The 13,209-nt window shown below is 57.5% G+C and overlaps 1 protein-coding gene across 3 annotated transcripts in view; it reads right to left on the bottom strand.

The window, feature by feature from the left end:
- Positions 1-5,261: 5,261 nt before the first annotated feature.
- The window catches only part of KSR2 (kinase suppressor of ras 2), an 86,297-nt gene continuing 78,349 nt past the window's right edge, over positions 5,262-13,209 (bottom strand). For 2 of the 3 annotated variants that reach the window (XM_066199644.1, XM_066199646.1), the window contains 3 exons: positions 12,145-12,274; positions 11,466-11,599; positions 5,262-10,174 (listed from right to left, as the gene is read on the bottom strand). In XM_066199644.1, coding sequence (XP_066055741.1) covers positions 10,168-10,174; positions 11,466-11,599; positions 12,145-12,274 — 271 coding nt within the window. In that variant the 3' untranslated portion in view covers positions 5,262-10,167. Of the gene's footprint in view, positions 10,175-11,461; positions 11,600-12,144; positions 12,275-13,209 lie in introns of those variants that run through there. The other variant, XM_066199645.1, reaches the window with a different exon arrangement.

Below are 13,209 nucleotides of genomic sequence, written 5' to 3'. Positions count from 1 at the left end.
CAAGAGTAGTGGATCCACAACAATTCCCAGCTCCCTTTAGGAGCACAGCACAACCTTCCCAGCCACTCATCCCCCAAATTCCCCCCACAACAGGCACCCCAGAGCACATCATCCCATCCAGCAACATTCCAAAACGCTGGATCCAGCCCAGAGTATCCCCCCCCCACGCCCAGCACAGCCCACATCCCGCTCACCGCTGCATCCAGGGATGGCCACGGTGTTTTTTTCCCAGGAAAATCAGCCCCGGGGTGCTCGGTGGGAGGCGTGGGAGCAGCTCTCGGGGCCAGGTGCGTTGTATTTAAGGTGTGGGACTGAGCAGGGATAATGAGACAATCAATCCATTCTCCTTCGGTCTGCGCCCAGCCAAGCCCGGGGGCAGGGCCTGGGGAAAGGCACTGGCGGTGTCTGCCCAGCCATGGAGCGAGGAATTCCCACAGGCAGACCCACGAATTTCCTACTGCCAGAACCAGGGAATTCCCACTGCCAAAACCATTCAATTCCAACTGCCAGAACCAAGAGATTCCCACTTCCAGAACCAGATAATTCCCACTGCCAGAACCCAAGGAGTTCCCACTGCCAGAACCAGGGAATTCAAACTACCAGGACCAAGGAATTCCCACTCCCACAACTAGGGAATTCCCACTCCCAGAACCCAAGGAGTTCCCACTGCCAGAATCAAGGAATTCCCTCTGCCAGAACCAAGGAATTCCCACTGCCAGAGAGAAGCAATTCCCATTCCCAGAACCCAAGGAGTTCCCACTGTCAGAACCCAGCAATTCCCACTGCCAGAACCAAGAGATTCTCACTGCCAGAATCTTTCCCTTCCCCACTCTCCGGAGCCTCCCTGCATCCCTGTGGAGATCCATGATGTGCAGCTGCCAATGCAGAGCCATTCCCACCTGGCAGAGCCGTGCTGTAGCTGCTCCCAAAGCTTGGATGCACTGCTGGAAATGCAAAACCAGCTGGGAAGCAGCCAAATGGTTCGGGGGCTCGGGGCTGATCCCTGTGTGGGAGGGATAATTCCAGCAGCAAATCCCCCTTGGAAGGGGTGAGCAAGGAGCCATCCCCATCCAGAGAGCTGGAAGTGGGGATGAATGGAGAAAGCAGCTGGGAATAAGTTAAGGGAGGTTAAATCCCAAAAAGGAGCTTGGCCATGCAGAGGAAGGACCCATCACGCTGAGCATCATCACCCATGGGATTTACAGGACCAAAAATATCCGAAACCCAATCCAGGGACATCAATCCCGATGTCCACGAGCTCGGGGGTGGCCACCCCCTCCTGCAGCCCCTGGTCACGGGGCAGCAGCCAAGGCCACTGTGGGTGCAGTGTCACCAGACACCCCCAAGGGCCACTGCAGCCAGCAAAACAGCCTCTGGGAAAACCTCTGGACTAAAACCAGGTATTCCTGGAGTGAGATTTTCCTTCATGGATCCTGCTGAGCTCCCAGCACTGCAGCACGGCTGGGGGGAATTCGGTGCAGAGGGAGCTTGGAAAAAAATGGACAGAATGGTTTCCAGTCCCTCCCTGCAGCATCCCAGAGCTCCCAGACTGCAATCCCACATGGAATCACATGCTGCCGGGCTCTGCCCTGCTCCAGCTGCCAGCTCAGCTCCCTGGATGGGGATGGCTCCTTGCTCACCCCTTCCACGGGGGATTTGCTGCTGGAATTATCCCTCCCACACAGGGATCAGCCCCGAGCCCCCGAACCATTTGGCTGCTTCCCAGCTGGTTTTGCATTTCCAGCAGTGCATCCAAGCTTTGGGAGCAGCTACAGCACGGCTCTGCCAGGTGGGAATGGCTCTGCATTGGCAGCTGCACATCATGGATCTCCACAGGGATGCAGGGAGGCTCCGGAGAGCGGGGAAGGGAAAGGTTCTGGCAGTGGGAATCTCTTGTTTCTGGCAGGGGGAATTCCCTGGTTCTGTCAGTGGGAATCTCTTGGTTCTGGCTGTGGGAACCTCTGGATTCTGGCAGTGGGAACCTCTGGATTCTGGCAGTGGGAATTCCTTGGTTCTGGCAGAGGGAATTCCTTGGTTCTGGCCATGGGACTGAGTTCTGGCAGTGGGAATTATCTGGATTCTGGCAGTGGGAACCTCTGGATTCTGGCAGTGGGAACTCTTTGGTTCTGGCAGTGAGAATCTCTTGGTTCTGGCAGTGGGAATTCCTTGGTTCCGCCCCATGGCCGTGGGGCTGGAGAAAGCTGGAGCTGCACTGTCCCCACAGGAGCTGGTGGCTGAGGCGGATGGAAGGACAGGCCGAAGGCTCATCGGCAGTGCCTGGCACCTTCCAGGATGCTGGAATGTCTCTCCACCAGCTGGAAGTGGGGCCATGGAGCCAGGGGGTACCTCAGGGCACCCCTACCCCATGGCTGTCCCTAGGATGGGGGGCACAGGGATTTCCTCAGGCTCTCCAGAGCCTCCGGAGGATGTCTGGCACCCCGAGGTGCTGGGAAAGGTCACCCTTATCCTGGTGGGACAATTCCCCTCTAGGACAACTTCTCCCCTCCGGGTGCCCAGGCACAAACCCTGAGCGTGGGATTATTTCCCTTCAGCACCGTAGACCCTTCCCCACCCCACAGGGACCTCACAGCACACCCAGGGTCCCCTGACTCCCTCCCACCCCTCAATCCAGGCACAGAAAGCCATCCTGTCCCCCCCCAAAAAACAGGGATAAATAAAGAACTGTGGGGCACAGGAAAACCTTCAGCCAGTTTTTCTACCTGCTGCTGCCCAGGGCACGGCTCGGCTGTCTGGAGAAGGCTGCGGGTGTCAAGTTCAGGGGGAAAAAGCCGGGAATTGGGAATCTCTCCTGTTTCCCAGAGCGGCCAGGAGGAAAGAGTCCTGCTCTGGGAGGCCGGCAGGGGCTCTCGCAGCGTCTGCAGTCACGGGGGGTCAGGTTTCTGTCCCCGAGGGCCGCGTAAAAATAGAGGTGAGGAAAGAGAATCTGCTGAGCAATGGGACAGCAGGAGCGCGGGGACCCGGAGCAGGGCAGCCCCGTCCCAGCAGGCGGGCGGGAGATGCTGGAACCCCCTGGGGACGCTCCCTGGCTGGAGTTAATCCCGCCGGCGAGCCGGGGCTCCGTGCAAAGCGGGATCAGCTCCGCGCTGGCTCAGAGCGACAATCCTGTTAGTGACCACGACAGAAGTGGCCAATTAGCCCGGGCTCGGGCCCTGCCTGCCCGGAGCTCTGCCCGGGGCTCTCCCCGAGGCTCGGGCCGTCCCGGCGTGTCCCGCTCCCGGCGCAGGGCAGCCCGTAACGAGCTAATCAAGCCCTAATGAAGAGCTGCTGCTTTCCCCAGGCAGGACCCCCCCGGGCCGTGCTGGCGTGGCTGCGGGGGGCTCAGCCCAGCCCGGCTCTCCCCGAAAGGACCGGCCCTGTCCTTGCGGCTGCTGAGAAAGCCCAGACGAGCCTGGGGTGGAAACATAAATCAGAGCGGGGAACAATGGCCCATTGTGGCGGAGCCCGGCCCGGGGAGCACCGGCACGGGCCGGGGCCGGGGCAGGGATGTGGGATCGGGGCCAGCCCCGCCCGGCTCCGAGCTGTGCCGCCTTCAGCTGCGGATTGTCCCCCTGTGCCCTCCCCGGGACCCCCCGGGACTGCGGCAGCCCTGGCTGCGGGTTCTCACCCTCCCGGCCCCGGGCTCGGCTCCTGGCCAGCCTTTTCTTCTGCTGCTCCGGGGCGGAAAGGGGAAGCCGGAGCTGCCGACAGCGCCGGGTCCCAGGGCGAGCACAGGCTTGTGGCCACCCGCCAGCTCTGACAGCCACACCTCGGTGTATCTGAGGTGTTAACTTCAGCTCAATACACGGCTTGATTCGGGGGCAGAAATAAACAAATCGAGGCAGATTTTGTGTCTCTAATAAGCCTGATGAGTCCGGAGGGAGGGTGGGTAACCCAGTCAGCGCTGGGACACCACGGGGACAGATTTAGGGCCATCCTCCCTGGTGGAAACAGAGGTGGTTTGTTTTCTCCAGCATCACAACCGACCCCAAAGGTTTCAGTACCCCAAAGCAAGCCCCGTTTGGTGTTGGAGCATCCCGATTGTGCCCACACCGAGAGCATCCAAGCGGGGATGACGCCGTGGGCTCACCCAGCAGCAGTGACAGGAGAGCTGGAGCTGCTGTCCTGGGGGTTGAACTCCTCTGTCCCTCCCTGCATTTATCCTTTGCCTGTGAAATATTAATGGCCCGTGATTCATCCCCAGCAAGGAGGAGGTGAGGACCACGTGTGAGCATTTCCTGCACACACACACACACACAGATCCACACAGGGATTTATCCAAAGGCATCCCCAGTCCTCCAAAGCTGTTATTAAAGCTGGCTGGGGGAATATTTTTGACATTTCTCACCGCCCTGGTGCTGGCATCTCATCAACCACAAGCCAGGAGTGAGCTCAGCCTCCCTGCTCGGGCTCTGCAGTGCCACCAGCAGCTCTGTCCCCGGAGCTGGAGTCACCAGGGCTGCCCGGTTACACACCAGTGCCAGCCAGTTACACACCAGTGCCAACCAGCTCCTCTCCAGACCGGTGCCAGCCCTCCAGCTTCACCGAGAACCCCGTTTATCGCACATCCAAGAGATGATGGTGACACCACGGTGAACCCAGCGAGGGAGGCGGGGTGGGCATCGAGAGGTGGCTCTAGACCCCCAAACCCCCCATTTGTACTGCTGGGAGGATCCATCGGAGCAGCCCCTTCCCAAGAACCCCCTCCCTGGATGGCTCTGCCCCTGCTCCCTGCCCGGGCTGAGCCTGGTTTAATTGGTTCCAGCTCCTGCAGGCTTTGAAAGATGAAAAGCCCTCGACAAGCCAAGTGTGGAGCGTTCATGATTTATTAATGGCCAGCCATCATTATTTTACCTTTCAAGTGCTCAGGCAATGGCGAGCAGGGAAGGAGAGGGGGGAAACCCTGTGAACTTCCCACGGTTTCCTTCTCCATCTCCTGGGTGCCCCCACCAGCCACCGCTGCCGCTTTTCCAGAGGGGCTGCCTGGCAGATTGATGGTGGCATCCCGGGAAAACAGCATGGGAGAGGCAAACAAACGGAGCAGCAGATGCCAGGAGCCCTCAGTGCTCCATCACCGGGCTCAGCCGTCCCCCTGGCACCCACCCACCCCAGCCCCTCTGCTGAGCACAGCTGGGTGGAAATGGATCCGCTGCCGGCCCAGAATGTGCCCAATCCCCACGTTTGCTGCTGCTGCATCTCCCATCCAAGAGTTCGCTGGGAATTCTCATCCCCAAAGGGCTGGGCTGGGAGCTGGCACAGTGGGGGAGAGAGGAAAAAGGGATTTGGCAGTGCTGGACCAGGCAGAGACGCTCCCAAGGCTCTGATGGACTCATCCCGACCCCACCACGGATAAAAAATCCCGGGAGACGACGAGGAGAGGACGCGGAGCAGCACAGGGCAGGGCAACGTTTTTTTCAAATGTGTTTTGGATTTTTGGGGTTTTTTGTTTTTGTTTTTGTTTTGTTTTTTATTGGCATAAATAATTCATACACTGTCACCTCACCAAACACTGCACGAGAAACCACGGGAACAAATGGCTATCCAGGTCTGCAGGTCCCAGAGATTCGCACCCAGCCAGACAGCGGAAATTAGAAATTACTTTCTTCAAGTGTAGAAAACGTTAGAAATGTTCCTGTACAAATTTACAGCGGGGAGAATCCATCGCGCCTTTCTCAGAAATTCCTTTTTTTTTTCTTTTTATTTTTTTTTCAGTGGTTTGTGGGGGTGATTGGTATTTTTATTTCTCACCAGCTTCTTTTTTTCTAGAGTTTTTTTTTTTTTTTGCAACGACGACAACAAAATATATATATATATATATATATATTTATATATATATTTATAAAAAAGAAAAAAGGGGGTGGGGGGGAGGAAAAGGGAACTGAAAATCAGCTCATTCTGCAGAACTACCACGGAGAAAACGAAGCAGGCCAGCGAGTTCAGTTGGAAACTGTACAGGATTGAGGTCTGTATATATCTATATACATACATATAGAGATATGTATATATATCCATATATACCTTATGTACAAGGCAATGGAATGGGGGAATTTACAGGGACCTGAAATTAAAGGCAGCGCTCGCAGCTGACCAAGCTTCCCCCCCCCCCAAAAAAAAAAAAGAGTTGCTGTTGGCAACAAAATGGATAAATTCAAAGAAATCCATAGAAATTCAAAGAAATTCATAGAAATTCAATTAAATTCAAATAATTTAAAATAAATAAAGGGTGGAGAAAGGAGGAAGGGCTCGACCCAGGGCACTTGGGGGGCAGTGGGCAGTGGGAGAGAGGCTCCATCAGCACAGAGCCCTTCTCCTCACGCAGCCAAAGAGGCCGAGTTCCAGGCACCAGCTGTTCCAGGGAATCCTAAATTGGCACAGGGAGGGGTTGGACTGCGTGTTGGAAGGGAATTTTTCCTGGGGAGGTCTGGCACAGGGTGCCCAGAGCAGCTGTGGCTGCCCCTGGATCCCTGGAATGTCCAAGGAAGGTCGGACAGGGCTTGGAGCAGCCTGGGACAGTGGGAGGTGTCCCTGCCCGTGGGGTTAAAGGTCCCTTCCAGCCCAAACCATTCCATAATTCCATGGTCTAGGAAAGGCTGAGCAGCCCCTCCACCTCCAAGACGTTGATTTCTGCCTCCCATCCATCCAAAATCTGCATCCTCCCGGCTCCTGCCACGGCCAAGGACTGGATAAAAGTCACGGGGGCTGAACTCTGAGCTCGTCATTCCCAGAAATTGCCCGGTCAGGGCTCAGCGAGGATTTGGGAATTTGTGGGGAAAGGGAAACAGAAGAAAAATCCAGACCAGGGGATATCCTTTAGCAGCCAAAGGAGGACACAGAGCTTTGGGGCCACCTCTTCCACCCGTGGGAGAGCCCACACGACAGACTTGGTGTCCCATCAGCATCAAAACGCCGGGAAAAACCTCCAGCATCAGCAGCAAAGTCAGGGAGCTCTGGGACGAGCCCGGGAGGGTGATGGGAGGGCGAAGCAGCTGCAGGGCTGGGCCAGGAGAGCGTCACGGGGGCTGCGAGAGCCGGGGAGGTGCCCTGGGGCTGGGGGTGGCTCCTGCATCTCAAAGGCAGAGCTGAGATGAGCCCAGCTCTGGCTGGAAATAGCCCTGGCTCTGTGCTGGCTCCCGGCTAAGCCGAGCCTCCGGATGGACCCTCTCCCTCCTTCGGAGCTCCCATTAGAGGCCATTGTGGAGAGCTTCTCCTGCATTCCCTCCTCGCTGAAGCGCTGGATATTTTTAAACTGGGCCAAAAAAAAAAAAAAATCCTTCATAAAGGCTGAGTCAAAAAAAAAACCCCAAAAACCTCCAAACAACAACAACAACAAAAATAAGATTTGTTGGTTTGGTGGGTGGGGTTTTTTTCGTTTTTTTTTTTTTTAATAATGAAGACTTTAAAAATAAGAAGGAATGATGGAAATAACGCAGCTGCCTGAACAACTGGAGTGGAAGGGAAGGAGCTGCCCCTCAGAGCTCGTTTGGGATAAATTCAGGACAGCTCTTTTTCCATGGACACCGTTGTGCTGTGCCTGTGACCGAGACACCACAGCCAGGGGAGAGGGGAGGAAGGGGGTGGAGAGGAGGGAGAGGTTGGCTGGAGGAATATTTTGTTCCTTCCAGAGGCCCAAAATTCAGTGGAGAAAGGTGTGGCCAAGGGGGAAGGACACAGGACAAGGGGAATGGCTTTAAACTGAAAGAGGGCAGAGTTAAATGGGATATTGGGCAGGAATTGTTCCCTGGGAGGGTGGGGAGGGGCTGGGATGGAATTCCCAGAGCAGCTGTGGCTGCCCCTGGATCCCTGGCAGTGTCCAAGGCCAGCTGGACGGGGCTTGGAGCAGCCTGGGATAGAGGAATTGGGGTGGGATGAGCTTTAAGGTCCTTTCCCACCCAACCCATTCCATGGTTCTGTGGCTGAGGCTGCAGCCCAGGGAGGCCCTGACACCCCGGGGGAACCAACCCAACACCCATCACTTCATTGCTCCCTCCACTCCTGGCCCACAAAATCCATCAGGGGTCTGCCAGCAGCTGGGAGACCCCACGGGGGACACACTGAGGTGAGAATTTCCAGGCCAGGAGACGACTTGGCACACAGGGAGCAAACCCACAATGACTCCAAGACAGACTTTGTCCCTTCCGCCATAAATCCACACAACACCCACCAGGCTCCAGCCCTGCTGGGCACCACCCCTGGTGTCACCTCCTTCCTCCTTCCAACACCTTCCCCTCACTCCTGTTCACCTGGGAAGTTCCCAGCTGCTCAGAAACCAAACCCCTGCAGGCAGCAGGACTCCGGCCATCGCTCCCCCTGGGTGGGGTTTGGGGATGGGTGACACCCTCCCCGAGCCCCCCCAGCACCCAAAGGCTCTGGGAAAGGGGAAAGGGGATTTTCTGCCTCCCCCAGAGCCCGGGAGCAGCACAGGTGAAGGCATTGGTGAAAGCTCAGAGAGACTCCGAGGTTTTAGTGCAACGTTTATGGCACGTGTGTGCAGCAGGGACAGCTGAGGGCTGGGGTGGGATAAAAGGCAGGGGAAGAGGTGGGATGAGCCCTCAGGGACCCCAACCTGTGCTGCTGGAGCAGGGAGCAATTAGCCCAAGCGAGGGCTCAGCCTGCCCATCCCACTCGGCCTCAGCCCCCAAAGCCATCCTGCCTCATCCCCATCCTGCCTCATCCCAGCTCTGTGCACCGCCTCCCAGACAGGGATGTGACTGCACACCCCAAAAACATCAGCAGGAGGATCCTCCAGATCCTTTTGGGGCCTGGATCCACCCCTCCCTGCTCCTGCCCACCTTGGAATTGTCACACGTGCACGTGTGGGGATTTTAATACCCCCCCCCCAATTAAAATCCCATCTCATCCCAGCCGCAATTAAGTTTCTAATCTTCATTTACTTATGCTAAAGCACTTCCCACACCAGCAAGGAGGAGCAGCCAGACAAACCAGGGCTGGTTGAGTTTGCAAAGCCTCGTCACGGCTCCAAATTAAAGCGAACTGAGACTACAATTGAATTATCCGGGATGGTTCCTGTCAAGCAATTATGCTCCATGAGAGCCTGGGAATGCAATTTGCTCTCGTCTGACTGCTCGTCTGAGGGGCTGGAGGGCCCAGCTGAGCTGGGGGGAAGAGGGAAATAGCAGCACGTGGAATTCGGGGGGCAACAGCAGCTCCCAAAGAGAGTTTTTTGGGAAAGTCGGGGATTTGGCTGATGGGAGATGAGGATGTGGGGGAAATGGTCCTGTGAGATGTCCCAGTGTGGGGCTGGGAGATGCTCTGTACAACCAGAGCCTGTCTGCACTCCCAGCTGTAGGAACGAGCCCGGGAAGGCCACAGGAGAGAGGATGGATCCCAATTCCAGCTGCCCTGCCGTGCCCAGCCCCAGAGCATCCCCAAAGCCGGGTTTTGGGAGCGAGGAGCAAAGCCAAGAGCAGGGCAGGGATGGCGAGAGCGAGAGGGCAGGGCTGGCTGATGAGACACGGGCCGGGAAAAGCGGATAAATTAACGGGAATGTGGAGATGTGCCCCGCCGGGAGGGAGGCCCGCGGGGGGACACGTAAGTGGCCGCGGCTGGGAGGGAGAGAAGCCACTTGTGAAAGGTCAGCGCTGCCCACGCAGGGGCCGCGGGGGCAGCGGGACAGATGCATCTCCCCGCGGGGGGCAGCTAATGGCAGTGGCACTCCCCGGCCCCGCAGGATCCGGGGATAAACTCATGAACCAGCGACGTTCCCCCTTTTCTCATGACAAAACCGCAAAGAAATAAATAAAAGGGAATTAACTAAACCCACAGAGAACCGAGAACGAGCCCTCCCCAACCGAGCATCGTCGTGAGCACTGGATGGGGATCAGAGGAGCCCTGGGGATAAACTGAAGTCATTGTCCTCTGGGTCACCCCTGCTCGGGGGGTGGCACTGTCCCCAGAGCCACCGCCTGTGCACGGAGAGCCGCCTGCTGTCCCCGTCCGCTGTCCCCATCACCGCAGCCGGGCGCTCCCGGGGCCGCTCCGGCTCCTCCCGCCCGCGCCGAGAGGATTCCCGGGATGATGAGGCGCTGCGGGGGAAGAGTCTCATTCCCGGCCCGCTGTCGGCCCCGCTGCTCCTCCGTAGCGCAGGGTGGGAAGCGGAGAGGAAGAGGAGACCCGCTGGGGGAGGAAGGCACCGTCCCTTAACTCCTCCCGTCACAGCCTGGAAGGGACACAAGGAGCAGAGTCAGCGCTGGGCGCCTCCTCCCAAGGAAACGCGGGGACTCGCAGGGAAGATCTTTGGGGAGAAAAACCTCCTGGAACAGCTTTGCCACGGAGCTGCTCCCAAAAGCAGCGGCATCGCGGGAAGCCGTGAACTCCTGCACCTCCCCCTCGGCCTGCCTGGCTCCTGGAGCATCATCCAGAGGGAAAAGGGCTCCTTGGGTGTCACTGTGCATCCAGGATCCCGCGGGGGATTTTTGTGGATCCATTGGATCCAGGGATGGCCGAGCCTGAGGGTACCGCAGGCAGCTCATCCCCGTGCACAGCCAGAATTCCTGGACTGGCGGGGACCTAACAGGAACAACAGCCAGAGCTGAGTCCCGGTGAAAGGAATCAGCTCCCATGGAAAGCTGAGCTGGAACATCCTGATTAACAAAAGATTGGGCCGGTAATTAACAGGGAGCTGCGGGGCAGCCTCAGCCCAGGGCAGGCAGAGCGTGGCTCAGTGATTGGAAAAACATTCCCAAACCCAGCGGAGCAGTTCCGCAGCTGCCTGGGGGCCCAGAATCCTGCAGCATTCCTTGTCCGGCTGCCGGAGCCGCCCCGGTGCCTGCTTGGAGCGTGGCTTGGGAATTAACTCCCCTCCTGATTAACATCTCCCGTTGTTCCGGGTGTTTCGCTGCTCCCGGCAACCCCCCCGGGGACGGGGAGTGGCACAGGTGACATTCCAGACACTCTTGGGGCCACCCAGATAAAGAGGAAAGGCAGTTTGTTATCAGCAGCAGGAGAAATCGGCATCTCCAACCCTCTGTAAGGACCAAGAGCGATTCCTGAAGCCCCCAAAATGTCCTCACTTCTCTCCCTGAGCTCACATCTCCTTCCCTCCATCCATTCCCATTTCCAGCCCCCGGGGATGCACGCTGGGAGCAGGAGAAATCCCCCCCCCCCGTGAACACCACCCCCACATGGGCGAGATTTTGGTTCTATTTGTCACAATATGACAAATCCCGGGGAGGAAAATGAGTTTCTAAGTGATTGCTCTGCGTTTTGCCTGCTGTTCCCAACAGGGCAGATCCCGAAATCCCGACTGGGGACCCACTGACGCCGTTTCCTGGAGCAGAGGGATGTGACTAAGCCAAAGCAATGGAACGGAGCAGGGCTTGGCCATGGGAGAAGAAGGGATCAGGCTGGAAGCTGTGAGAGCTGAGGGTCTGGGAAGGGTCCCTGGGCAGGGCATTCCCCCATCCAATAAATCCGGGAATAGGGGAGGATGGGCAGGGATGGGGACTTACTCTGCCGACTTCCAAAAGTGCCCCGGGTGGGAAAGGCGGCGGTTGCGCTTTGGCAGTTTCTCCAGCATGTCCATGAGCTTGGTGAAGGTGGGTCTCTCCTCCTGCTCGTAGGCCCAGCAGAACAGCAGGATGTCCTGGAGCCACCGGGAGAGACCGTGAGGAAACCTGGCCAGGCCCTCTCCCAGCGGGAATTCAGACAGTTCCACACCCACTGCAACCCTCACCACATCCCCGGGACCCCAGCTCCATCAGCACATCCTTGGGAAGGGCTGGGATGGAGGGAATGTGTCCATCCCATGAGGATCCATTTCCATCACTTGATCCTTGTTCAGGATTGGGATTGCGGGATTGTGTCCATCCCAAGAAGAGCCATTTCCATCACTGAATTCTCATGAAGGGCTGGGATGGAGGGGATGTGCCCAACCCACAAGGATCCCATTTGCATCCCCACGCCCTCACAAAAGGCTGGGATGAAGGGGGAGGGGTGTCCATCCCATAAGCACCCATCTCCATCCCCACATCCACGGGAAGGGCTGGAGCAAAGGGAACGGCCAAGCCGAGCACAGCAGCAGGACCAAGCCTGGCTGGATGAGATCAGCAGATCCAGGGGGTTTTCCCAAGAGCCCCAGGAGCCCTGTCCCAATCCACGCACACCCACACAGGGCCCCGCAGCACCTACCGAGATCTCCTTGCCCATCCCGATCTGGCTGAGGTTGGGCTTCATCCCTCTTCCCACCTGCCAGATTATTGCCTCTGCTGGCTGCGTCTTGAAGGGCCATTCCCGGGCGTGCAGCTCGTACCAGATGGTGCTGGTGGGAGACACTGGGAATTAGGGATGGAGCAGCCGGGAGGGATTCGGGATGGGGAATCCATCCTGATGGATGGATGGATGGATCCAAGATGGTCCAGCCACTGCACCCACATCCAACATCTCTCCCTGCTCCAGAACCACCTCATCCAGGAGGTGCTTCATCCCAGAGGAGCTCAGCCCTCGTTACAGAGGTGTCAACTCTCCTATTTTCCAGAGGAAGGAATTTTACCTGGAGCGAGCCCTGATTCCCACCAGGGGAAATCCCAACCCATGGGAAGAGGACAGAGGCCAATGGAGGCCCAGGCAGAGCCATCCTGTGACATCAGGTGGGAATGTCCCACCTGGATGCAACAGCACTGCCCAGGGAGCAGCTGAAGAGAGGATGGTGGGGATCCAGCTGCCACCACCCCGCCAGAATTCCAGGAAAGGATGAGCCCAAGATTCACTTTCACTCCAGCTTTTCCCTTTTTCCCCTACAAAAAGCTCTCCACGCTCCAAAAATCCATCCAAGTTGTGCCATGAACCATCCCAGGTGTCCTCACCAGGTGATGGCCACGTGAAGCCCCGGCCATCTGCTCCTGCTCTCATGCCTAAGCCAAGCCCTCCTTCCCGTGAGGAATCCCAAATCCAAGGGAATATCCCAAAACAAGGGCATCACCGATGGAACTGGTGGGCTCCCCTGTGGTTCTGCCGCCCCCGCTACTGCCTGGAAGTTTTGCATCATCATTTTCTGGCACCCGGAGCCTGGATGAGCCTGGATTCCCACAATGCCGGCCCCACTGCCCAAGGCAAATTCCCTGGACCCGGTTTTCCCTCCCAGGGATGTCCTCGTGACCACTTAAAGTATCAAACTCCAGGGTTAAAATGATGCCAGGGTGGAAAAATCTGTCTGATAAACCAAAGATTCCACTCGGTTAGGGAAGCTCCCTTATT

This window comes from Chamaea fasciata, unplaced genomic scaffold (genome assembly GCF_029207755.1).
Source record: "Chamaea fasciata isolate MVZ Bird 193981 ecotype frontalis unplaced genomic scaffold, bChaFas1.0.hap1 SCAF_18, whole genome shotgun sequence".
Taxonomy (NCBI): domain Eukaryota; kingdom Metazoa; phylum Chordata; class Aves; order Passeriformes; family Sylviidae; genus Chamaea; species Chamaea fasciata.
This window is presented reverse-complemented; position numbering and strand designations above follow the sequence as displayed.